This window comes from Aythya ferina (genome assembly GCF_964211825.1).
Source record: "Aythya ferina genome assembly, chromosome: 1".
NCBI classification, from domain to species: Eukaryota; Metazoa; Chordata; class Aves; order Anseriformes; family Anatidae; genus Aythya; species Aythya ferina.
Window position 1 is genome coordinate 197401457 of NC_140296.1, and position 27867 is coordinate 197429323.

At 36.4% G+C, this 27867-nt stretch overlaps 1 protein-coding gene across 23 annotated transcripts in view; it reads right to left on the reverse strand.

The window, feature by feature from the left end:
* Positions 1 to 27867, reverse strand: part of PCLO (piccolo presynaptic cytomatrix protein) — a 371480-nt gene that overhangs the window by 130663 nt on the left and 212950 nt on the right. For 22 of the 23 annotated variants that reach the window (XR_014697644.1, XR_014697645.1, XR_014697646.1 and 19 more), the window contains exons 7-9: positions 25216 to 27427; positions 20288 to 20436; positions 12312 to 12393 (exon numbers count right to left, since the gene is read on the reverse strand). Coding sequence is in view for 17 of the 23 variants with exons in the window: in XM_084534908.1 (XP_084391034.1) it covers positions 12312 to 12393; positions 20288 to 20436; positions 25216 to 27427 (2443 nt within the window). In the remaining 6 variants the exon portion in view is untranslated. Of the gene's footprint in view, positions 1 to 12311; positions 12394 to 14510; positions 14570 to 20287; positions 20437 to 25215; positions 27428 to 27867 lie in introns of all 23 variants that reach the window. The other variant, XR_014697649.1, reaches the window with a different exon arrangement.

The window sequence follows — 27867 nt, forward strand, 5'->3', positions numbered from 1 at the left end:
TGTAGCCATGTGACCCAGAAGCTCTGTGCAAATATTGTTCATATTGTTCATGTGCTAACTCAAACAAGTATTTCCTCAGGACTAAATTTTCAAAGCATGAAACCATTTGTCTAATGACATGAGCAAAGAAAGAAAAGAAGCAATTATAATATGCAACATATTTTTTCAGTAATCACACATGAGTTTGTGTGAATTGGCATAGGAAACTCTTAAAATCATTAGTAGCAATCTGACTCTTGTCACAGCTAGATACAGAGATATATGATTTTTTAACAGACTTTTAGGTGGCTGAATTTTATATATATATGTAACACCTATTGATTTTGATATCTAGTGCCTAAGAGCATGGCCTTTGAGACAGTAGTTAAAAATCACTATCTATTTCTGGAAAACCATGGTCTTTTTACAAACATCAGATGTTTCATGCTTTGAAGTTGAAACTTTATAAAAGTGAAATTGAAAAAGTTGAAATGGACTTGAACTGAAAAATGCTGATGAGGACAATGATACATGCCCCTGATAAATTTGAAATGGAAGATATATTTAAACTTGAAAATGCAGATTGGGTCTTTTGGTTTGGGTCCATGAGCCAAAGCATAGACATACCACCAACTGAAGTAACTACACAAGTCCACATTTATTTTGCATCACTTTCAAGCAATATATTAAAAAAAAAAAAAAAAAAAAAAAAAAAAAAAGATAATAATTCAAAATCAGATGGCTGAATCATAGAAAAGGAGGATAACAAAGACCTTTTGGGGGGGGGCAAGGTCCAATGGTAGGCATTAGAAAAATGCACGAGAATAAAGAATGAAAAGGAGACATTAGGCACAAAATATTTTGCAATGTGACAAAATGCCATGCTACAGCAATGAGAACAAATTAACCTAACCGAACAATATGAAGTCTTCCAAGTCTACTTGGCTGTGAACAGAGACACAACCTTCCTCTTGTGTTCATTTACTATACATTATCTCCTCATTCTTTCTCTAGTCTTATCTAGCTCAGACATATGGTGATGGTAGGCATTTATCTTACACCATGTTCCATTATCTATATGATTAGAATTGTGAGTCCCAGAAAAAAGTGATGAAGAAAAAACAACTGTCTTTGGAGAGTTCAGATTGAAAAGTGAATAAAAGCAAACTATTTATTTAGATATCACAGTTATGATAAAGCAATCTGGAAAGTCTGGAGGACAGATGGAAAACAAACATGACAAAGCAAACAAAACCAAGTTAGATCAGACACTTGGAAAGCAACAGGAAAAGTAATGTGTATAATCAAATCCAAGGTAAATTTTTATTTGCATTATTATTACTATATGATTCTGTGGAATACATAATATGACGATCCATATCAAAGCTTGGTTATCTGTATGGGTACAACATTTTCAAGATTGTTTGCAGGAAAATTGTTTTTTGCACTTTCAGGACTAAATTAACTTTAGTGAAGTTGTTTCCTAGAAACATGATTAAACCTAGTCAGTTATTCTACTTCTTGGCTATTGGCAATTAAAGCATAAAATATACATGAAGCCAAATCCCGAGCAGATGAAATTCAGATAATTCCAGTCGTTTTAATAACATAACATTGATTTATGTCAGCTGAGAAACTGCTTCATGCTGCTTTGCACACTGGCTATCATCCTGAAGGATCATAAAGTGCTTTACAAATTAGCATCCTGGAGCACTTATTGTATCTACTTTAAAACAAGATACAGGCTTCTTTTTGGATGGTCTGTCACATCAGAATAAGATTCATAAGGTTAAGGTGCCATTAATGGTAGGCTTCTCTATTTAAAGCTATGGTAGTTTTAAATCTATAAAAAACTGTCAGCACTGAGATTCATCTGTGTTTACTGATAGATGCCAGTGCTCAATAGATGCCACTAACTTACAGCTGAATTCAATATTTTAAAATGTTTTGAACTCTCTCATCCCTATTAGCTTTAACATTTAAGAAACAGCAATACATTTAGTGTAAATATGATAAATACATAAGATATATGTATACAGTGTATACATAGTATAATATACATATGTATAATATAATATACATAGTATAATGCATAAACAAAAGCCATTAGGAAGGGAGTAGATCTCCTTACATACAAAGAAGCAATCACTTCTTCATGAAGTGACTGAACCACAGACTGCTGGAAGGTATGAGAACATTGCACTGTGCTTACTCTGGGCTTGTATTCTTATATATTTTCTACCAGAGCCATGATAAAGGTCTACAAGATATAAGCTACAAAGCTTATATCTCACTTAGTACAACTGTTCTAATATTTAACACATTTGGGAGAGTTTTGCTATCTTCAATAAGTGGTATATACAATTTATACCTGCTAAAAAGGTAGATATCTAGACTTGTCAAATATAAAGTTATGTTCCTGGTAGCAACACAGGATGATGTTAGCCTCCTTTGCTGCTAGGGCATATTGTGTTCAGCTGGCCTCGAGACCAAAAAAATATGTATTTTCTCCCCATCCACCTAAATAAATAAATAAATAAATAAATAAATAAATAAATATCCAAGATCTTCTCCAGGGACCTCTTCTGCAGACCTGCTCCCCAGCTAGTCAGACCCTGGCTTGTGTCATTGTACAGGGGTCCTCCTCCCAAGACACAGGATTACTATTTGTCATTGTTGAATTTCACAATGGTTCTTGCTGGCCCATTCCCCCAGCCAGCTATGGTCCCTCTGAATTGCAGTCCTGCCCCTAAACCTTTTCCCCTAATCCAGTGTCATCTGCTAATGAGAGTTTACTTCATCAACTCCTCCAAATCACTGATAACAATATTAAATGGGGTGGGTCATAGCACATGTATTATGTGCCTGCAGTAAAAGCACAACTTGTTAATCACACCCCTCTAAATCCAATCATCTAACTATTTTTTTGCTCATCAAGTTGCCCAGCCATCCAGAATATCTGTAACATTCAAATTCCAGGTCAGTAGGAAAATACCTGAAGTCTAGAGTTCATCTCAGCTAACAGCAGTACTATAACTTCAATCCAGTTTCATAAAATATTAAAGATTCTTACTAGGATGAATCTACCCCAAAAGACATGCTTTAATCTGTTCAACCAATATGTCAGCCAATTGTTTACAGCTTCACTGTAAAAAAAAAAAAAAAAATCAATCTTCATGACATTTTTAATGCTACAGTAGTTGCATTTAGCTTAAGCTTTTTGTTAATGTTCTTAATGAAGGGGAAAATCTGAATAGGTTTTATTGATGTTTCCAACATAGTATAAGGCAACCCTCTCATCATAGGAAAAAGATTTACATAAAGGATGCTCTGCTGGCATATCGCAACTTTGCAACTTAATTGGTGTGCTACAGATCTGGCATTTAGTGATGTCTTAATACAGGGTAAATAATAGATCAATCCTATGTGAATGATATCAGCTATCTTAACATCTTGGACAAAAACTTGAAACCGTTCAGCTTTATTTAACTATTTGCAACTGGATCTTCAGTTTTGAAGTTATCTATATTTTGTTAAGAAAGTAACAAGTAAAGGCTTGACAATTTACCATGCAAGTTCTCTTAATTACAACTTTGTGCACTGCCCTTTTATTACAGACATTGCATAATGTCCTGATATTACAGATTCACAGAACCTGTAGATGGGTGTTTATGTAATTAATCCAACTTTCGTTGTTGTTGTTTCAGTACACTTATTAGAGCAGAGGAAATCCATGTGATATTTGTGCAAATGTGTGTTGGCAATGGTTAAACAGAAGCTACATCATTGTCTACCAGTTCCTGTCTACCTCTGGAACAGGAGACATGTTGGGGAGTGTACATGTAATGGAGAGCATTTATGGCTCTTGGTCAACATTTTGAAATGTTGACCAAGGAATCTTTAGGAAAGATGGTAATGCCTGTGCTTAAAAGGTACCCAACAAAGCTTCTGTACACTTGATAATTCCTCTTGACAGAAAACCAAAAGAATATCTGACCCAAATGGCCGTCCTGCACAAGGGAATCAAGTGACATAGTCTTACATGGATTACTGTCATGAATGAGGAATAACTTGTGAAACTATTAATTGCAAAGTTAAAACTTCTTTCAAAACAAGTAATACCTGCAACCATCTAATTCTTTGTAAAAAACTCTGAACTTTCCTTCTTTTCTGTGAAAAAGGCAGTAAAAAGACAGTAACTTTTTTTCTTTTTTTTCTTTTTTTTTTTTTTAAGTGCGTGTATATAATTTTTTAAAAAGATTACTATATGTCTGTAAATTACTCAAAATAAATGAAGGAATTCTAGTTCCTCTGTCATTAAACTTTTAACTCATTGCCTGGAGAAGAGCCTAAGCTGGCAACAAGACAGAAGCGTATTGTTTATTCTCAGAAGTGTCACAGCACAGCTGTTCAGATTGCCCCACTGGAAAAATTGTGTTCACCATTTGACAGTTCAGTTCTTGCAACCACTCAGTCTGTGGACATGGCCTAACTTTGTATAATTTGTAAAATGTGTATAAATTGGAAACGGGGAACTGTCCACTAAGACACATGCTGAGACCGTCAGTTCATTTCACATGCTCTTTCCCTGGTGACATCAGTCACTGCTGAATGAGGTTAGTAAATATATCCAGCAATTTCTCATCTACCTTGAGTTTACATTCATGTCTTTAAGTAATGAAGTCCCATTACTGCTGTTGTACCCAACTTAAGCCAGTTTAAAAAAAAAAAAAAGAAAAAAAAAAAGGGAAAAAAAAGCATATATTTTTTTTCTTTTGCATTTTAAAATGGGTGAGTTGACAAAATGATTTTTAGTTGTTTTCTTTATATATATATAGAGAGAGAATATGTCATCTTGTGATATACACATTTCTTGTCACACAAATATTTCTTATAACAACTTGACTATTGCAGAAGAAAAACAGTTTATGAATTCAGCAATTTACTAATAGATTGTTATTAGTGAATTTAACCCCTTAAAACACAGTTTTTGTGACGGGGATAAAGGAAAATTCTTTATCTGCATTTTTGGGTGCCTGTCCTCAGACAGCTTTGTCTTCATCAGCCTTGACTGTCTAGTGTCAGCTTCACTCCCTTTCTTGATGAACAGATTTTTTTTAGGAACAAGAACACTTTCTGGCAAGCTTTATGTTATTTAAATGAAATTTTGCAGAAAATTTCCATATATCCTTTTACCAAAGTAAAACAGCAAGCAAACATGCAAGGAATGAGTGCATATTATCTATCAACAATATATAAAAACAAACAAACAAACAAAACAAAACAAAAACAAAACAAAAAAAAAAAAAAACAGAGAAACAAATGAATAAATTCAGAAACAGATAAAAAATAATAGATTTCACCTGATAAATGCTGCACCTCAGTTAGCAGGTGTAATGTTGCTATGACAGTCACAAACTCAAATTTCCCTATCCATCCACAAGAGCCATTTTCTCCATGTCAGTGACCTGCAGAATCAGAACATCTTAACTGGAATTATCCTTCAGCCAGGCTGCCTGGGAGCATAAAGCTAGCACATTTCAAAGACCTGTATAGTCTATGATGAAGTAAATTGTGGACGGAAGGCAATCATTCTCAATATGGTACATCACACTGCTCTGGAAAATGCATCTGACTCAAACAGACATTTGTCACTTGGTGATAAGGAACAATGAAGTCCTTTAAACAACTAGTCCTCTGCACATCTTTTGATTTTTATATAGCTTCTTTGTACGTAAGCAATATACACTCATCTAATCTAAGATCTCTACAAGACAAAAAATCTCAGTCTAAATTAGTCACATCATGCTTCTTTTATAATCAAGTGAGGAAAACAGATGTATCCAAAAGGTTAACTAAAGTATTTCAACATTCAATTAATTGCCCTTTGTAACTGCTTCATTCTAGCATAATTATTAAACCTATTCACATTTTTTTACAGCCACTATGCAAAGAAGGGTCTTCATTTTCCTCTGAGAGCTGCTAAGATCATTTAGGCTTCACCAGAGAACTGAAACTCTAAACTGACATTTCTGTGCCTTTAACTTTTCTTTTGTTAGGACTTTGTCAAGGACTCTATTAATGTCCATAACAAGTCATTTGACCAATGGCAGATGCCCCTGAATGTCTTGTCTTCAACTGATTCAAGAGAAAGTGCTGACGTGGTAGATGCAGTTAGAGGTTGACAGATGCTGTTTCAGTGGCTGTCAAGCTCATTCATATGCTCCTGCTTTCCTTTTGGCTTTCCATTGGAAACTGAGGGCCTGGTACTCAGTATTGCATTGGTCTACTTCTGCAGAGATACGAAGCAAATTGGAATTTTATTATTGGTAGACACATTGCACTCTTAATTACCTCCACTCATCTTATGATATTATGCATTCTTAAATGGGTGTTTATACACTGAAAAATGCATAAACTGAGCTGTAAAAGAGAGTTCATGGAAAGTATTTGAAATACACATGGTAATCCATTTCAAATGAAGTTATTTTAGAGAGAAGGCACATAAACTTGGCATATATGTTTTGTATCTCTACAAATTGTTTCCAACAAATATGAAAATATGCTTTATTATCATTATTATTACTTAGGAAGGTCAAATGTCATTAAGTTCTTTTTAAGATCATTAATAAGACACAAAAATACATCTCTCCATTCCTGTACTTCCATTCCTGTCCTCACCTACTGCTGTATGACTTCACTGGAAAATCTCTGAGGTTGCCTGTTGATAACAGCTCTGCCCCTTTCTGTTTATTGTTATTTAATGTCTGTGCCAGGTCTCTGATAAAGAGAGAGTACTTGAGGGAATGATGGCTGTTAATTAGGTATTAGACCCTTTCACAGTAACAAGTGTTGGAGGGGATACATTTTGTGCAAAGTGTTGTTTCATTTCTTCACAATGCTAAACTAAAGAAAAAGGAAAAGCAATCCTCTGAGAAAAGTCTGAGGACAAGAGGTGAGTTACACTTTTACTCTAGGTCTATGTCACATGCAACATGGACTGTGACTATATTTCATGCATTCTTTCATTGATTAATCATCACGTATTCACTGCACTTCGGTACTCCTGTAAGAACTGAAGTTGCTGAACTTGCAGGTGAAAAAACCCTAAATAAGTAGGGTTACATGTTTAGAGACTATAGAAGTGTGGACTTGGTACAGAAAAACACTTCTAACTCTCTACTTCTCAGTCTGAATATATAGCCCATTAACTGGCATGGTTTAGAGGTGTGTTGCTGCATATAGGAATCCATAATCCTTATGGAGAGTATGAGGCACCTCTGACTTGTGTAGCCTTACAGCTACCTCTTATCAGTTTTGCTGATATTACTGCTAAGGTGAGTGACACAGTCTCCCACACACAGTCCAATTAGTTGTTGTTTTTTTTTTTTTTTTTTTTTGCTCTAGTACAAACTTCACAGCTTTTTCTGAATTAGCTTTCTGCCTTTTTCTCTTGCCTCAGAATTGAATAGGATGTTCCACAACATGGACAGCGTGGCTGTCTACCGGTACATTTTGCTCCATGGAAACACAGAATATCCTACATTTGAAAAGGGGAGAGTTACTTGTGTCTCAGTTCCATGCAAGGCAAAGCAGCAAGAATTACTTTAATTTAGATGCACTCCGTGATCATGTAGACCTACTGAATTTGTTTGCCTCGTTCGGAAGAACACAATGGGGGTTTTCCTCCTTGCAACATTTCCAAAGGCATTGACAACGCTTTGTTGTCCTCAATATCATGCCCACCCTTCCCTTCTTCAAATGTTTCTATGAAGTGTTAAAAACCAGAAGAGAAAATACTGGCAGAATAAAGCAGTGCTTATGCTGGTTATGCTAAGGGATCCAAAAGAAACGAGGGATTCTCAGTGAAAACAAACAGCGAGTTTCTGGAGCACTAAATACTGCTACATTATAATTCTCTGATCACTGCCATCATTGCTTTGGCACCTCAGCAGAATGATGATGCCAATTCCTTTTTTTTTTTTTTTTTTTTTTATGCAAATTATTCGTCAATCTTTGTAGAGAAAATCCTTGTCAATTCCTTCCTAACTATCAGCATTTCCTGAGGAGGGGAGAGTGAATACCTTGAAAAGAAGAGCTGTGAGTTCTAGATGACGGCATATACTGAAGAAACAAGAAACCTCCAGAGACAGGGCAGCTAGCAAGTATATATTTATTTTCCATTCAGAGCTACAATTTTCTTGCCATCACATTTTTGGCCTAGTTCCTTATTCTTAGACACCTCGTTCGCATGCTAAATTTTTCATTAAATGTTTCTGTGTGCAAAATTATGTAAGAGGCACCAAAGGCATCTGTACCTCAAGTACCAGTTTTCATTAAGCAAGAAAACAAATAAGCAGAAAGCGTATGCACAGAATGTGCAGTGAAACAGCCTGAATTTTGTACAGAATGGCCGAGGTTGGAAGGGAACTCTGAAGATCATCTACTTCAGCCCCCCTGCGGAACAGGATCACCTAGAGCACATTGCGCAGAATGGCATCTAGGCAGGTTTTGAATATCTCCAAAGGAGACTGCACTACCACTCTGGGCAACCTGTCCCAGTGCTCAGGCACCCTCACAGTAAAGAAGTGTCCACTCATATTGAGCTGGAACCTCCTGTGCTACAGTTTGTGCCCATTGCCTCTTATCCTGTCACTGGGCACAACTGAAAAGAGACTGGTTCCATTCTCTCAACACCCTCACCTCAGATATTTATATGCACTAATGAGATCTCCCCTCAGTCTTCTCTTTTCCAAGTTCAACAGGCCCACTTCTTTCAGCCTGTTCTCATGTTCCAGTCCTCTGGACTTGCTCCAGTAGTTCTATGTCCCTCTTGTACTGGGGAGACCAGAACTGGACACAATACTCCAGGTGTGGCCTCACCAGGGCTAAGTAAAGAGGGAGGATCACCTCCCTTGACCTGCCGGCAACACTCTTCTGAATGTACCCCAGGATACCGTTGGTCTTCTTGGTAGTCCACTGGGACTCCCAGGTCTCTCTCTGCAGAGCTGTACTCCAGCAGGTCACCCCCCAGCCTGTACTGGTGCTTGGGGTTATTCCTCCCTAGGTGTGGGACCCTGCACTTGCCCTTGTTGAACTTCACGAGGTTCCTCTCAGCCCAACTCTCCAGCCTGTCAAGGTCCCTCTGAACGGCAGCACAGCCCTCTGGGGTATCAGCCACTCCTCCCACCTTTGTGTTGTCAGCACACAAATTGAGACACTATTGATATTCATAATGCGACAATTTCTGGATCCCTAAACAGGAACTGACCTTCACTATGTAAAGTATGTGGTGAGATCTATGGGATTCAAATTATAATAGTAATGTAAGTTTGAAATACAAGCGTGCCCTATAGTTACATCTGTGGTATAGCTGGGTACCCATGGAATTTGCTTGTGTGCCTACAGGTATACTGTTTGCATACTTAGGATGTGTTAATTTATTCTCCCAGTTGAGAATCTGGCAGTATTGGGAAGGCAGCTCACATTATCAAAGCAACTCAGCTATCAAATTGATCAAACGGCACATAGATCATTCAAATGATCAGTAGAAACTGTTCTTGCATGTGTAGAAAACCTCACACAAGGCAGTCTTTGATGCACAAAGACAGTGTGTTTTGCAAACACTGTAAGATAACCACAGACAGTGGATGACACACATGTTTCTGTAGTCACACAGAACCACATTCCAGTTGCTTCAGCAACACAACAGTTAAGGGAGTCTCATCCAATACAGCTGAAGTGCCTGCTGCAAGGATCTTTGACCAGAGACTCACATTGCCACCTGCACAGTGCCTGGCTGAGCCCTGGGGAGATCTGGCTCCCCACATCAGCATTATTGAGGTGTTTTGTTTTAACATACACTCTTCCATTGTCTATGCAACAAGTATAAGGCAATCAGTTAAATATGATGATTCAACAAATCATTTGGTACTTTTGATAAGAAAGAGGGAAGGAGAAAGAGAGAGAAGGAGAAGAAGGAGGGGAACAGAGAAAGGGTGATGAATAGAACAAGAGAGAGGGAAGAAACCAAGAAACAGAGAAAAAGAAATAAACCAGCCAGCCAACCAGCCCTGTCATCTAGATCAATACCCAATAATCTTAATTGTGTCTTACTGCTGTAGTGGGTGTATAAGCGATTATATTGTTTAATATACCACTATTTTAATTAACTTCTGTGTTTCTAGACTTGGATTTCTAAGTGTGCCTCATTGTCTAGTTAATAAGGACATATTGCTATAAGTCTGTAGATACCAAGTAATAAAAATTGAATTTTTAAACCAAAAAATAAAAACAAACAAAAAAAAATTGTGTGAGGCTCCTGGAGAGTCTATTTTGAAAGCTTGGGGTTCAGCAGAAAATACTGCACATTTAAAGAACTTTTCTATCTACTTTAATTCTTGGGTACTGAGAAAGGGAGGCACAAAGCCACAAGTTTATGGTACCTCAAATATGTACAAGGAGGGAGAAATAACAATTCATTCTGGCTCAATTCCTCCCTGTTGGTACCCCATTCCACCTTTGGCTCTTCTCTGTACAATCCACATTTCAGCCTCCTCATATTTGTAGGGAAATCTGTATATACACCAGATAGAAGTATGTCTCTGCAGGGATCCAAGGATTTTTCTGGGTTACAAACCAGAAGTATGACTGCAGTTTGCACAGACATAACCAACTTTGCTTACACCAAGGAGAAGTTACGTACAATACAGCACAGCTACAGCAGCAAGCAATCCCAGCATGGGCTATGAAATCTTGGCAGGACCCTAAGCGAATATTCAATCCAGTGTGATCTCACGCCGAGCAGTGAATTTATAAATGGGAAGTCAATATCTGCAACCTTGCCTGTCCAGTCATCACTTACAAGGTATTTCCCCTAATGCACAGCACGTGTGCCATGGCTGCCAGCAGCTAAGCTAGTCAAGAATTCAGAACAGGAATTTTACATTGCACAAGTGTAAGTAACTTGCCATAGGAGAATCAAGCCTTCAGCAACGTTAAACCATGGGCTACATACAGTCATGTTGTCATTCCTCTTCTTCTTGGGTATGAGAGCAGCTTGGATGACAACATTACTCATCACCCCCCAGGACAAAAAAATCTCCACAAGGATATCAAGGGACTCCTGCTGAATGCAAGGGCCCCAGGCAGGAAAGGCTGACAAAACCACAGCCCTGGCTGCTTCTTTCAAACTGTACTGTGTGGGCGAAGGGGTCCTTATGTATTCCAAAATCATCCGTGGGTGTTACTAGCAAGAAAATACCTCATAATATATACAGAAAATTCATGTAACGCCCTAAATATGAGGTGGATGCTGGGGGCGGCAGTGATCAAGATTTTACTGCCAAAAGCCTTGTGAAAACAATATTTAGCAATTCAAGTGAGTTCGTGCCACTTTCTACTTATTGCTCAAGGGAACACCAAAGCTGGCAGTCAGTAATTGCTTCTGCACAGAAACAGCGTTTGACACATACTATTACAATTTAAACTTGTGAAAAGAAAGTCTGATGGTTTCATGACAAACCCACTTAAAGCATGTGCCTCTGAAGGAAGACAAACAACATATGAAAAAAACTCTGAGTTCCTTGTAAATATTAGATATAAGAAAGGGTGTGATTCCAATTGCTGCAACAGACAAACCTTACCCTTGCTAGATCTTGCAATTGGCAGCCTTTTACAACTTGATAGGTAAAAAGATCATAAAGTATTCCTGCTCACACTCAAGGGGTGAATGAACATAACCTCTGCCACTATCTTCTTCTTTACAAGTGGAGTCAGACTTATGTGAACATTTGTGTCAGAGTTATAAAAAAGAGAACAAATCTGAAATCCTGCGATAAATTTATCTGTGTGAGGATATTACAGAAAAATGGGTCTTACTGTTTTCCTAATCCCTTCTGAAGAAGAGTCCCAGTAGTTCTACAGAAAGAATAAATTTCTCAGTCCTGTACATGTTGGATACCTACACAAGCCTACTTGTTTTTCTAATTCCTCTGTTAATTTTTAAGGAAACTTCTCACACATAGAATATAGAGTTATATAAAAAGCAACAGACAGCAGACTGCTGTTATGTATAACACAACAGATTTTCCCTCTACTTTTAATGTCTGTATAGCTTATATATCTGGAACAGATGTTGTGACCTTTTTTTTTTCTGCACTGCTGCTTTCTGTGGCAACCAAACAGCAAAATGTAAAATGACCACTGAATTTCCTGCTGCATATAACACAGGAACTATTTTTAATGCTACCTTTTTTTTTTTTTTATTTTTTTCCACGAATTATGCTAATCAAATTAATTATTATGTCTCATAGAGGGTTGTTGCTATTTACCTGAAACTGTGTGATCCTTTGGGTCTCTCAGTAGTTTGAGCCTTGCATGAGGGAAAATATACTGCGGGGGCTTCCCATTTATCTGAGGAACACAAATATGCATGTCATAAAAAGATAAAATAACATATACAATATATAATAATAATAATTTTAGACAGTTGAAACAGAATCAAGCAAATAAACTTATTTCATCCAGGGAAATACCACCACATCCCCTGACTTTCAAGATATGTTTGTCAGACTAAAAAATCCTTCTGCAGGGGAATGAAGATTTGCTTCCAGAAAAACAGATTCAGTTTGAATATGGCTTTAGTTCTGCTTTTATTTCCTAATGACTGGAAGGTCACTATCATCTGTAGTTTTTCTTCACATTAATCCTTTGTCCAAGTGATATACAAGAGATAATGAAATTATATATTATTTCTGTAAATATTACAAAATACTGTTCATATAGACCTGAACAAAATGGTGGTGAACATGTAAAAAGCCATGAGTTACCACTCTAGTTTCAGCAAGAACACATATCCTAATGTAGAATCACAGAATCATAAAAGTTGGAAAAGACCTCCAAGATCATCTGGTCCAACTGTCCCCCAGCGAATGTACTTCATAACCAAATCTTAAAAGCCTTTTGAAAGACCTGACCTAAAACTTTAAAGGCTACTTTTACATGATCATGTGCAACATTCACTTGGGCTACTACTGCAAAATATCAAAGCTGAAAGCAACGTATATCTACAACATGCATTCAAAAGCCAGGGGTCCAGCTGGGATGACTGCACTTGCCCTACATTATGGACATGGAAGAGGCCATGCAGCATGTACGACCTCAGTTTTCAGAGATGATTGCCACATGTCCACACCCAAAGACCTTTGCATAAAGACTGTTGCAACACTCGCACACCTCACACCCATCGCATGCTCTCTTTGCCTGCAGTTTTTGTCTTTCAGAAACAAAGCAGAATACATCAGCTCTGCCACGTTCATGCCAAGCCTGAGCATTGTACCCTGACCAAGCAATGGGAGTGTAGCTGCCTGGGGCTGCTCACCGCTGAATGTCAATGGGATGGGACTGGGAGTGGAGTTCAGGAGCTGATGGGACAACGTTAATCAGCAGAAGTCTGAGTGTATTAGAAGCCTGCTGCCAGGAGTTTATTACAATTATTTATACTTAAGTAGCATTTAAAGGGATTAAGCTTCTCCTGAACTAAGCACTTCAAACAGTCTCTGCCCTGGAAAATTTATGATGTTAATGCATAGCACACATAAGTGACAGGAGGGGAAACAGAAGTCAAGTGGCTGGCTTAGCTCAGTCCCATGGTGAGCAGGAGTTCATACATCATTTGTCATAATTCTGTTTCTTACCCAGTGGATGGCATTGCATCTAGAAGGCTGAAATCCTCCCATAATACATTGACAGTAGCATTGGCCAAAATTTATCTCAGATGAAAAAGAGATCATAGATTTGGTAGTGGACAAGTACTCCAGAATAAATCAGAATTGAGATCTGGCAGACTTTATGACTTACTGTGGAATTTTGCCAGGACATAGGGTCTAATACTACCAGAAGTGTGTAAAGTGCCATGAGATGCCCATGCTTATAAATGGATAGGGACATTGATATGTTCTCTTAATGACATTATTAAAATTCAGCAAGTGTAATTTAACAGTAAAATTAATGTGTTTGTCATGTGTAACTTACATATAATTGTAAATAATCTGAAAAAAAATATTAATTAAATAAATAAGAATTAATACAAAGTAATAAAGTTCAAGGGAAACAGTATGAATATATTAGTTCTGTAGCTGGGATCCTTTTCAGTGAAAGCAATTCAAATTAAACTGAGGAACACTGCAGCTCATAAACTTCAATTTACAAATTGTTTATGTATTTTAATCCTCTATCTTATCTTTCTTTAGCAAAATTAAAATTTTGAATAAATAATAAACCAAGAATATTCAACAACATATTGTATATGATTTACTGAAAAATATATCAGAAAATTTAGACTGTTTCCTACTTTAGTCTATTACTTTCTCATTATTTTCACTTCCAGAATTTTATGATAAGTATAAATCTTACTGATTCATAAAGTTATGAATAAAAGCATTAAAGTTTATTAGTATTCAGGGTAGTATATTATTTTTTAATGTTTGTGGGAATCAGTACTTAAATTGAAGATGACATTAGGCATTTACCTTCAGAATGGTTTGTGTCTGAAAGTGGCAGGAGAATACACAGGAAAAAACAGGGGTTGCTGTAAACAGATTATGCAAGGAAGAAAAGTTATGTTGGTTTTGATGGTTTTACTTTAACCCCTAATGACCGTATTTATCTGAAATCTAGTATATTCAAGACCCTTCAGAATACAAGTCATTTAGTGCTTCCAATTGTTCACATCTTTTTCTAACTTTCTCTGAAGGAGATTTAATTCACAAGAACATATGCCTGGGGGTCCTTCTTGCTCATTAGTCCCCCGGTTATCTCCATGAACACATAGAGGGACCCCACTGCAGTCACACAATCACTTCAGTATACAGATGAGCTATGGTGCAGAAGGGCAAGACCTTCTGTAAAGGTGCAGGAACGGAGGATGTGTAAATTACCAAGCCTAGATTTTAGGTTGTAGGGCTGAAGGTGACTCGATCTCTTGTTTATTCACTACAGAAAACACAGATTTCTGCCATATGTCCCTGCCACGGAGATCCTTTCCTCAGCTCTCTGGGAGCACTCAGTACATTTGAGCACTGACTCTTGTTGTTCAGCACCAGCAATGCCCTCCTCTTCTGATCACAGGCATACTTCGACTCTCCAGTCTATCATCCTCACTAATGTGCTGTCTGAGCTGACATGGGATTCAGGTCACATTTTTCAGCACATTACTCAGCAGGCCCTTGGGGGTTGCAACCCAGTGAGTTAAATGAAAACTAGAGTATAGAGCATCTCCTCCAGCTATTTAAGCTCTGGTCATGTTTGATGTTATCAGTCTGCTTTAAGCCCTTCCAAAAGTGGAATGAATAGCAAATAAATGTGCTGAGCTTTTCTACCAGTGTTACAGAAAATTACAGTTTAAATGTAGACTTTATTTTCCTCTTGTTGTCTTTATGCTTTTTGTCTGATAAAGAAATTCTATCAAAGTCTCACTGAAGTGAATTCTATGAGGTAATGAGAACAATTAAGATGACTAAATTTCTGTAGTGCTTTATTTAAGTAGAAGAACTAAAATACAATAAATGTATTTTAGTACTCTAGGCAAACTCCATAATAACAGCTAAAAAGTATTAGCCGGGCTTTTGAGCTGGTCAACACAGCCACTGTAGTCTCTATTTTTTAAGTGGTGCTGCACTTCTCCTTCCACCAAAATCTAGGAAAACCTGATAAGGTGAACCTCAGCAGATACATCTGACTGTAGTCCTTTAGGAAATGCAGTCTTCAAAGGAGATTTTACCTGAATTGTGTGTCCAGGAAGAGGATGGTGGATGATCAAGGCGAGGAGTTAAAGAAATTCAGAAACCTAATTTCTAAATACCATAGAAACTTGCATGAGCTTGCAAGCCCTGTGACAGCCAGCAACAGTAACTGCCACAGCAAAGGTAATCCTGCTCCTTTGAGCTGCTGCATTTCCTCTGTGTAGAGCAAGAACACCAAGTTCTCTAGAAATCCTAATGGTGGAAATTTCTCTCTACGTATAGATCACTGATAGAGACATCTTGCAAAAGAAGTATTTAGGATTATTTTAATACCACAATGCTCCTGACTATGAATGAAATGCAAAGTGAGTGGTGTTTGCTTCTTCACAGAGGTCAATACTGAACTGTTGATCTAGAAATCACTTTCTCATGCAGTGAGAATAATAGTATTGGGTAACAGAAAAATAACTAACAGCCTGCTAAATTCCATCTTGACTTGCAGTGAGCGGGCAACAATTTACTCATTATATTAGATATTCTAACAATTACACTAAATTTAGAAATCTCATATTTCTCATTGTGTTTCTAGAGAACATATATATGTTCTCTATAAAGCCTTAAATAGAGAAAGCAGTTTTATAGAAATTTAATGTAATCTCCTTAAGAGTTGGAAAACTATCACAACCAAAGAGTATGGATTTGTAAAATCTGGCAAAGAAGTTTGCAGGTAGCCTTATAGATCTCTTTCATAAACAGTACTTTCTCATTTTAACCCTATTACTCACCTTACAACCCATTTTTTCATCATTTTTAAACTGAATATTTCATCATATTTAAATAGAATATTATCGAATCCCCCTAAAAAGACATGTTTCAAATGTTACTTTAAGAAAGTTGTACAGTCCCATGAACAGAGATAAGCATATAGTCTTCAGAAGGGCTTTAGAAATAGGGGGTTGACATTTAAAAATATTGAATCTCTGGAGCCCTAGCTTTCTTTATTTTTTATTTTTGCATGTGTGATTAGAAAACTGTTGCCAAAAAGAACCAATGACAATATACTTATGATGAGTTTGTGATTTTATCAATCACTTAGAGCCTAAAAGACCATCTACAATCACTGGAAGTTCTGTATTTATTCCACCAATTAAGAAGTTTACATCACCTGTTGATGTAATCTCACTGTTCATCTCCTTGGCATGATCTCTTACTTCCCTGGCACCTCTTCCTACTGTTCTTTCACAGCCTCTTTGAAATAGTCAAATTATTTCAGGGTAAAATAATATTTTTTTTCACAGAAAATCGTCATTAAAAAAGACATAATCTCTGGAGATTAAAAGAAGCAGCTGATCAACTGGCAGTTACCAAGTAAACTGCTGAGGTTAACCTGGGTCAGTAAGAAATCTGCAATAGATTACGTATTGATGAGGTCTAAACTCTGCTTACCCTGCTCACATAAACAGTTCAGAATTACTATAGAGCTATCAAGATACTAAACTACACTGCAATTTAATGCGATTTAGGAATACTATGTGGAACTACAGAAGTTGCTATAGAAACAAATATTTTAGTATTACTAATATGGCATATATGAACTTAATCCCTAAATTATAAGAAATCTATGGAAACCATGAAGTTCAGGGTTGTCACTCTGTGCATTCTTGTATAAAAATCATAGGGTTTTGCTTTATTTATAACCGTTAATTACACAAGCTCTGTGGGACATAATTGAGGACATTATGTGGGACATAATGTGGGACATAATTTCCTTACTAGATGATTTCATCTAGTAAGGAAATTTATGTTTCACATGTGTGAAACAAAATATTCTGGAGTACAAATATGATAGTTTTCAATAAAACATTTTTATAAAAAGCAAATATGACAAATTTACAGTGGATAAGTGTATTTGGAAACTTTGACTGATGTGACAAGATTAGTGCTACTCATTCAAATACTTCCTTCTACAGTTGTTTTTTGCTCAGTATGGGATTTAAAAGAGTTGCAATGGCTTAATTAGTGTTACTATTAGTCCTAACTAATTCAGGAAAGCTTTTGCAGCAAGGGAAGCTCCAAGTGAAGTTGGACATGTTCACATGGACAGGATGAAGAATGATTTGTCATTTTGGGCTCCAGAGTACATTGTGCCTGGACACTACAACTCTGTGGATACAGTAGACAGAAAGCATGGGACAATATTCAGTTTTTCATGGTGGTGGTAATGTTTGTTTGTTTTTTATTTTCTTCTTTTTTTCTTAATTCACAGAAGAGACAAGACTAAAAAAGCCTTTGCAGAGTGTTTACTTTGTCTCAACGAACTCACTGTCTTGAAAAATGTTTATTTTTCATGACAACTTCAAATCATAAAATGAATGTTAAAAAATAAATACATTAATAATGATTTACTTGCTTCTGTTGCTAAGTGTTCCATTTTCAGAATTCAATGTGAAGCTAATGATTGAAACATTTTAAAATGTCTCTGACACTTTATCTTGTCTTAAAGTAATTTCATAGCTAGATGTGTCTGAAAATCAGTTTTCTTTGTTATTGTATCAAATGCTCACAGGAGATTTTCAATGTGCACAATTTCTGACCAACGTTTTGACAATGTTTGTGATGCTGACTTCATGAGAGCTGGCATTCCTCACGTCTGCAGACACACTGAAATTATTTTGTATCCGTGGGTGAATTACCATAGCTAACCTGGACTGAAATAGATAAAGAGGGAATTTTTGAAAAACCTTTTCTTCCACATCACTTTTCTTTTGCAGCAGCTTTATATTTCTGTTCACAGAAATTATGTGAGTAAAGACACCCCACAGAACTATTCAAAACATGTACACAATCAAATTTCCAATTATCAAAACCTTAAAAAATGCCCTTGGCAAGATTTTAAATGCAGTATCTCTATTTTCACATAAACAGGGGGCTACCGCAGAACATATATATATATACCACAGAGTATATATATATATAAATATATATATTTATATATATATTGCTTCTTGAAATAATGCAATAACACAAGAATTCTCAGCTACCTTAACTTTCCTCCCCAAAAATTTTGATCAAAGTCTTTCAACCAATCCTATTGTAGTGCTATTTAAATGACGAAGCAAAACAAAACAAACAAACAGAAAAGCCACAAAGATCGGACCTTTGTGATTAGTAACGCCTTGGAACTTTTTCCAAGGGTAAAAGAATTTCTAAAAGTTAAATACTTTTAAATCTTATTGACCACCTCCATATCAGGATAACAGTAACCATGTTCTTGGGCAAACCTGATTTTCAAAGCAAATTTTAAACTTTATGCCATGATGCTGAAGTGATCAAATACAATTTTGTATGTTCAGAATAATAACATAATCAGCATATTTCTCATGAGGATGAAGAGGATGAAAGTGCTCTGGCTTTTTTTTTTTTTTTTTTTTTCCTCACTTCCAGTGATATTAAGTGCTGTGAAGACTAAAACATCCTTTATCCTGAAATAAAACTGGTTTGTGGTGAGATCTGTTTTAACAGATTCCTGTAAGACTGTATATTGTAAAGCCCTCTTTCTCAACAAGAAATGGCTAGGCTCAGTACAACCTAGCCTGTATAAATCTATGAATATGCTAAATCAGAGATAGGCAAAGGAGAGAAAAAAAAAAAAATAACAGCTTGTATTTTAAGATATTTGAATGCTTAATTCATAAAAGCTACATTCTACTGTCAAATGTCAGTGAAAATATTCATCATACAAAAAAGTTTCTAAGGCTGCATGAGAGTAGGATAGTCCTGCTTGAATGTTATTTGAGTAATTAACATACCACTTGATGTTATTAAGTAGCATCAAGAGGCCATGCAATACACCTTCCTTGCATTGTACCTTATGGAAAAGAGTATCATTACAGTCAATCAGTAAAAACGATAGCTTAAATAACCAAGTGAATTACTTAAAGATAACACATGAGATATGTAAACTTCATTTATACAAAGAGGATATGTGATGGTATACTAAGATGAACTAGATTTCAAATCAGCATGTTTGGAGAAAACATATGGTATTTTTCTTTCTCATCATGATAAATGAGATGTTTTAATTATTAGATTTATGAAGTCTTGTTTATACGTTCAGTACTTGATTACAGGCTCTTGGAATTACACTGACCAGCTACTAGTGTGAGACAATGTTAACAGGATTAAAAATTAAAATAAAATAAAATAAATTAAAATAAAATAAAATAAATCTTTTCCTTAGACTACTGTAAGGGGCTTGAAATTGGATCAGATAAAGCTGATAAGCTAGAATTGGAACAACTATGTTTTTTCTTAATAGGAAAACCTAATATATATATGGTTGTGGTTAGTAGATTAACTCCTTCCAGATATGTTTCAGAAATTAAAAAACGACCTAAAAAATTAATACTGAAATGCAGAGCAATTCTTTTCTAATGCCATCATCCAGTATTGATGGCACTTCAGCTGAATGCTGCTGGAATTTAATTAATCCCATACTCTCTACACTATTGGACAGCATGATAGTTAATTTTTCAAACAGTTATAAAGCTAAAGGAATGGCTTACTTGGCAGCTAATTTGATCTTGATGTTGACTTGGTGGTCGAGAGTGGGACAACTTCTCTGGCAGCCTTCTGTCCAGGCCATGTCCATTCTCCAAACGAGATTCCCTGGGCTTGTCAAACCAATCTGTTTCTTCACGACGCAGATGATAGGCTTTGAAAACCAAGGACAGGTCAAATGCTCTGATCCGGTGCTGGGCAAAGGGCAATAATGTGCATTGTGCATAGCAAACATGCATAGTGGTTATCAATTAATTGGCCATGCAGCTAAAGCAAAGTTACAGGCGAGATTTGAGACATTGAACTAAGGCATAATTTAGCTGTAAGTGATAAAACAGAGTGAGAAGATTCTGTTTAGGTTATTAAATTAAAAAACTATGGATATTAAATATCAGAAGAAACACACTGCTGAGTGCTATAGCCATGTCCTTCTTTCCAGCAGCTCAGAAATACACTGCAGACTTCAAACAATTCTAAAATGTTTGATTAAAAAAATAGTGAAATTAGTTACTCTGCAGTAGGCTAAAAATAAAATAATAACAATAATGATAATAAACCCTCAAGCACCTACTTCCACCAATTCCCAAATTTTGGAACTAAAAATTATTCAAAATATTTTGGAGATCATCTAAAACTACTGACATGAAAACTGAGCCTGCTTTATGAAGACGATATGAACTAAAAGCTATCTATATTTTTCATAATTCTAGGCAGAAATATTGCAGGTGTTCTCACTTTGAATTCCATCCCCCAGTTTTGCAGTATGAACTTTCTGCTTGGAAAGTTACCAAGAATGTTCTTCATGAAATAACTTGCTAAGACTAATGTTCCTATATTTGCAACAGTAAACTGGTATAAAATCTGTTGTATTAGATACTCATGGGGGATTAAATAACACTGTTTTATTTAAATCAGTTTTTCAAATACACAGATCAATGCCTACTGACTATCGGGACAAGTAGCTTTCACACTAATAGATTTCACTAGAATCAGCTTCTATGCATTTAATAATATTTCTACTACGTATCATACAGATTTTTGTCTATATTGCCCATCAATGTAAACCAAAGATTTGCAGCTAGTTATAAATTTTTTATTAGATTATGTTTTAATAAGAAAGATAAATTGAAAATTAGAAGAAAGATGGTATTTGTTTCAGCAAAAATATCAGAAATTGCAAACCTAAAATCAGGTCAGCTGTTGCTATAGTAACAAGAATGAGTGCAATTGTTCCACGACATGAGAGAGAACTTAAAATGCAAAATGGTAGTGTGCATAGTCTTATCTATTTTGTTGTTGTTGTTGTTGTTAAACGTAATCAAATTGGTTTAATAAATGCTTGGAAAAAAAATATTTAATGGAAAAACAAAGTTGTGTTTTTTTCTTGACTATTTCTTTAAATTACTTCCAAATCAGGAAAAGTATATATGCATGATTTTAAAAAGTAATAATATTCTGTATGTCCTCTATGTGGTAAAACAACCATCTGATATTATAGCAGGTCTTTGGACAGATCTTAATTTTGGTTCTGAGGTTATGCAGTCTCTTCCTTCTTAACCGTGCATAATTTGATCTATCAAAAAACAGTTTGAAAATGATGTTCAGATTAGCATGTAAGAAGTAAAGAAACATAAGTAAAGGTTAATATTTGTATGGCTAGTGATCAGTTACTGATTAATTGCTGTCAATAAGACACTACAATCTAATACACAGATTTTATGCTTTACATATTTGTGCCAGTTGGCTAATGCCTGCTAATGCCTCTGGTTCATAACTCATCTTGAGAGAACTTCTTACTGAGGCTTATAGTAAAAAACTAATGAAGTTTTCTGATCCCATATGCTAATGTTGACTATCATAACCAGTGTCATCAGCTGAGCAGAAAAAAGAATGATTTTTTTTTTCCTCTTTTCCTCCTGCCATCTCACCTGAAATAACTTTTGCTGGACTTCTTCCTTAAAAAGCTAGCACATACACAGAATTTCCATGCTGCCGTTCAGACCAGGCTATTTTTTATTTTATTTTTTTTTTTTCCCTCAAAACTATGATGAATGTGCATATTTTTTAGGGAATTTCAAAACGTATGTGTATATAAACATACACACCACACTCACATGTACAGAATCACAGAATCATCTAAGTTGGAAGAGACCTCCAAGATCACCCAGTCCAACCTCTGACCTAACACCAACAGGTCCTCCAGTAAAGCACACTACTGTTTTTGGCTTGATTTGGCCAAGATGAATCACTGACAGTCTTAGAATCAGATTGCTCCACCTGCAAAAACTTTTGCTGGAGTCAGTAAGGTTCAATACTGTTAATTAAACAATTAAAAAAGGTGAGATTGGATGCTAGGTTGTAGATTCCAAGAATCTTGATCAGCAAAATCCCTCATCTAAATCACTCACAGAGAAAATCACTCTATATCCCATGGATGAAAATTTACCAAGGGTCAGCTGTGCTGTAGTGATCATGAGAGATAATACAGTTATAGATGTACTATAGATGTACAACAGATACTACTGTTATTGGCAGAGTGCAAGCCTGAGCACTCACAGTAATTTCATGTCATCAACAGAGACTATCACTAAAGATATTGTTTTATATTTTCAACTGTGTGTGCATGGTGAAAAATCAGTGTGCAGATTCAATTTTATTGATGCTTTCATGCCTGAATTTTAAGTTACTAAGCTCTATGATAGAGTCAACAATCAGTATTTAAAAGAAAAATAATCCTTGAGGTGAGAAAAGGTACAATTTATATATACTGAGCTGACTATTTACATTCATAAAATTAAGCAATAAAAAGAAAAGAAATCTGTGTTAAAAAGTTGAATACAAATAGCAAGAGTAGCTGTCCACTGTCAGGGCACTAGAGAGAGAAGTACAGTCCTGAGAAAACAAGACCATAACTTTTTGAAAAACTGTCATCACTTTTCAGGGATTATTTGTATCTTACACCCAATTACATGGATTATTTTCAATTCAAGGTGCTTGAAGTGTTTTATTTACTAAAACTATACATAAAATGGTTCAGCCAGAAGATGAGAAAAATTAGAAAAACATATATTGCAGAAAGGGAAAGCCTGGTATTCAGAGACCTGTCATTCTAATAAGGAACATTTTAATTGAGATAGAATGCTTCTGAAAGAGTCAAACTAATCAGAAACTAAGTTAAAACCAAACCAGATCTAACCCAATATGTAAAACGCATGCCTTGTACAAATATATAACAGAGACGTAATGCACTGTAGTGCAGAAATAAAATTCCCTATAACCTGCTTATATGAGGTAGAATAGCGCCAGATTATCTTTTTGCAGTCCAGTTTGATTATCCTTATTTTTCATGGGGAAAGTCTTGCACAATGTGACCCTTCAATGACTCTTAGTAGTCACAAATTGAGTCAAGACAAGATAACCTGGGGAGGGGTTCTTTTAACTGACTTCTGGTTTAATTATATGGCTGTATGTGTGTGTGTTTTAAGAATTTAAGAATAGTGAGAATACTTAAATTTGTGATGAAAATCAAAAATGGTGACACTCTTGAACCTCCTCTGAAACACAGACTTCATGAGGAGGTTAATATCTAAGAAATATGAAAAGAAACAGAACAAAATACTGCAATATATTGTAGTATCAGGACAGCAAACAGATTTCATTTTCTAACTGTTATGAAAGATTCAGCTTTTGTAAAAAGGCAATAACATACAAAGGAACACTGAGGTTAATATAAACCTGAAAAATAAACTGTACTACTTCATAATCATGCAAATGTGTCTTTTGAGACAATCATTGCCATTTACAGACAATATAGCACATGCAAAGTCTCTTTTATTGTGCAGTAAATACACATAAGAAAAAGTTAAGGGAGCGCATACATTTTTAAACATATTAATTTCATTTTCTTTCAAACTGTCTTTATGATTTTTAAACAATTTAGAATATATTAAGTCTGAACTGATTCAAACAAAAGTGATACATAATCTGCAATTATTCAGTACTTAACATCAGTTTTAACATTCTGCTGCACTTATTTAGAAGAAACATTTTTAATTGCACCATTTATTATACATCAGAAAGGTTCCTTTCATGAACCTAAGTGAGAAAAACTCTTGTGCTTATTTGGCAGACATATTGTATGTGGTGCATATAAGAACAGCTATGCTGCATATCAATCAATAGAAATAAAATACTTTATGTAATTTTATTGAAGGATGTGATTGTCTTGCACCATCCAAATGACAAATTATCTTACATCATCACAAGTCTGAATGCACAGAAGTCCACATAACAGGATGCTGTCAACAAACCATATGTAGAATGCTGTTCTGCTACCACGTTAAGTTCTATATGGTTCAAATGTACAATATGTACTTAATGAACATTCTATTTCTCTATATATGTAGATTTAAGGTGGTGCATCAGGAGATGGAACTATCAATTCTTGAATTCTATAATGAAATTTCATGCAATTAAAATTACTAGATTTCTTTAGAGGATTTGGGAGATTATTTCCAAATCCAAACAAAAACTATTGCAGATAAGTTCAATGATTCACTGTCACTGGAAAGGGCTTCACATAAAGACTGATGGTAGGGTATGAACTGTACACAGAATATTCTACACGCCATCATTAGAAAAGTAGATATCAACAAAAGAAAAAGAAAATGCATGAGCAAACCAAAAGGAATGCAAATCAACAATACAGTGAGCATGCTTGAGTAGCTTAACACCATCCAGAAACTGCAGTTAGGGTAAAATAAAAAAATATCAAGTAAAACAAAACAAATAAAACCCCAGAAATGTAGATACACAGAAGATGCACCAAGGAAAAGTAAGAACAAGTCTTTGCGGTATAACAAAAATCAGACGCATGCAAAGAAATGAGGGTTTGTGTTGTGATAGTAAGATACCAGTCTGAGGCCTAATTTACCTTCACTGTCTGACATGGCATGCTGGAAGTCATCCATGATGAAGGCTATATCTCGATCATAGCCTCGAGTCCGTGACTCCTCCCTCATATGTTGCTGGACCTCAGGTAATGAATGGCTCGATCCAAACTGGTCCCTGGTATCTGCAGATATTGGTGGCAAGGGTCCAGCTGCTGCTCTTGCCATTCCCATTGGCTGGCCAACGGGACTTAGTGGGCTCTCTTCCTCTGAGTTCTGTGCTACTATTGGGATCCTTCCCCTGCTTTGGCTAATAGGTAGACTGGTGGGTTTAGTTCTTCCAGAAGGTGCTGCATGGCTAAACGAAACATCTAGGGGTTCAGCTTCTTGGGCTTTCAGTCTTAAAGAAGAACTGGAAGAATCCCTTTTCAATGACAAATCAAGCCCATAAACTGAGGAGGGTCTAGATGAGGGCCTAGATCTACTACCACTGCTATAAGACTTGTCTGCTTCATCTTGTAATGTGGATCTCATTGCTGGACCTAGTGCGGTCCCAAGGCCTGCTCCAATAGATGAAGTCAGTGGTGGCCCCATGTACTTCTGTTGGTCAGTGATGTTTTTTCTAAGGCCAAAAGTGATATCATCCTGAAGAAGCCTTGCCCTAGTAGTAATTCCCCCAAGTGATGAAGTGCTTGATGAAGTCATGTAGGTTGAATAGTCAGGCTCAAGGTCTCTGCTTTCTTGGATGGGTGAAAACTTTGTTAGTTTGGGGTCTATCAAAGTTTTCTTGTGTTTTGACTGCTTTTGGTAGAGGAGGGCTGCTGGAAGCTGCTTAGCAGCCTGTTTCTCAAGGGTAAGCCTACCTATGCTGTATTTCTCAGATTTGGGAAAATGCCTGTAGCTGCCCTCTGCATGGTAATACTGTGACAGGCCAGCCAAGTGATCAAGACTTTCTGCACCTCTACGGAACTCTTGCTTTATCTGATGTTTCAGAAGTTTGAGCTCATAAGGGTCCTCCATTGGGTCTTCATCAGCTTTAACATAGGAATGTAACCTAGAAGAAGTCTGCAGTGGTGCTAGGAAGTCTGATACTTCTTGTGCTCTCCTGGCCTCAGCTGTGCGAAGTAGTCTATCTGTTTTGGTAAGATCTTTCTCATGGAGGCTAAAACTGGAACCCAGTGTTCCTGTTCCTTTAGTAAGTTCTCCTATGTCATCAATCAGCACATAATTTCGGGGTGTATGGTGGTGGTCTATATCTGCATAGAATGAATCTGCAGATATGCTTGATATAGGGCTGCTTGCCATGCTGTTTCTTTCGTCTAGTCCTAACCTTAAGTCCAAGGTAGTGTATTTACTACCTAGTTGGGAAACTGCATAACTATTGTCAGTTGAAACTGGTGCTATCATGAGAGGCTGATTGCGAATCACATCATAGTTTGTTGTTATCTTAGGCTCCAAATATAATGGAGTTTGTCTTGGCTTTGGCTGTATCACCATCATCTGTGATGGGAGCTGATATGACGGCTGTTGAGTTGGTGGAGGTTGAGCCTGTGGAGTAAAGGACATAGTAGCTCCAGTTTGGAAAGCTGTTTGGGTCTGATAGGGTGAAACCTGCTGGTGATACAAAGGCTGCTGTTGTTGGTAATGTGATTGCTGTGTGAACTGAGTTGGTGCTTGTGTAGGCAGGGCAGGAGATGAATATTGATATTGAGCATATGGGCTTGTAGCAGGGGCAAACTGTGTTTCTGGCTGGGTTTGTGGTGGAATAAACTGATTAAATTCTGTTTGGGGTGCAGTACGTGGTCTTTCCAAGCCGTGTTGAGTTTCTATTCTTGTTGACCTGGTATTATTAACTTCACTGTCTGACATATAATCACGTTCTTCTGCTACTCCTTGGAGATAGGCACGCTCTCTCTTTTCTCTTTCTTTTAATAAGGCCTCTTTCCTCCTATTAATGCCCATTTCCAAGTATCTCAATTTGGCATCTATTTCTTTCTCCTCCTCATCTAGCTCTGCTTGCTTTTTCCTAAGCTTGGCTGATTCCCGTTCAACCAGATCCAATTCCCTGTCTATATCCTGAAGAATTTTGGCTCTGGCCATAGTGGTGGTCCTGCAAATCCTTCTGCGTGAAACAGATCCCACAGAAGTATATGGTGACTGAGTTCCTGCTGTTGCTTCCTCTGGAGGTGGGTTGGGCAGAGTCCTCTTCACCTTCTTCTGAGTGCCAGATGGAGTAATGCTTGAAGAACCTTTTGTCTGCAATAGAAGAAACAATACTGAATCACTATTCTGGAGGCTTGATTGCCAATAGATCACAAGGAGTTTTAAATTTGTTTCATTGTATGGATTTGTATCTTAACCATATACTTTCTGTAACTGAGATGGAAGCTTGTGGTATCTGTGAATAAGCAGCAGCAAACAGCATCAAAAAAAAAATAAATGCTAGTAATCTGCTAAAGGTCAGGAAGATGACAAATCTATTGCAAAACAAAGTAGATGCTCACCAGGGCTTTGTTTTACCTGAGACTGAAAAATCTACTTTACATTCTTAAAAATGACTTAAGATGGTATTTTATTTATTTATTTTAATCTCCATATAATTTTACTTAAACAGACACAGTGTGTGTATACATGTGAGGGTAGTAATATATAGACCTGTGTACCCTCCTTCTATATAACATTTAATTGAAAGAATA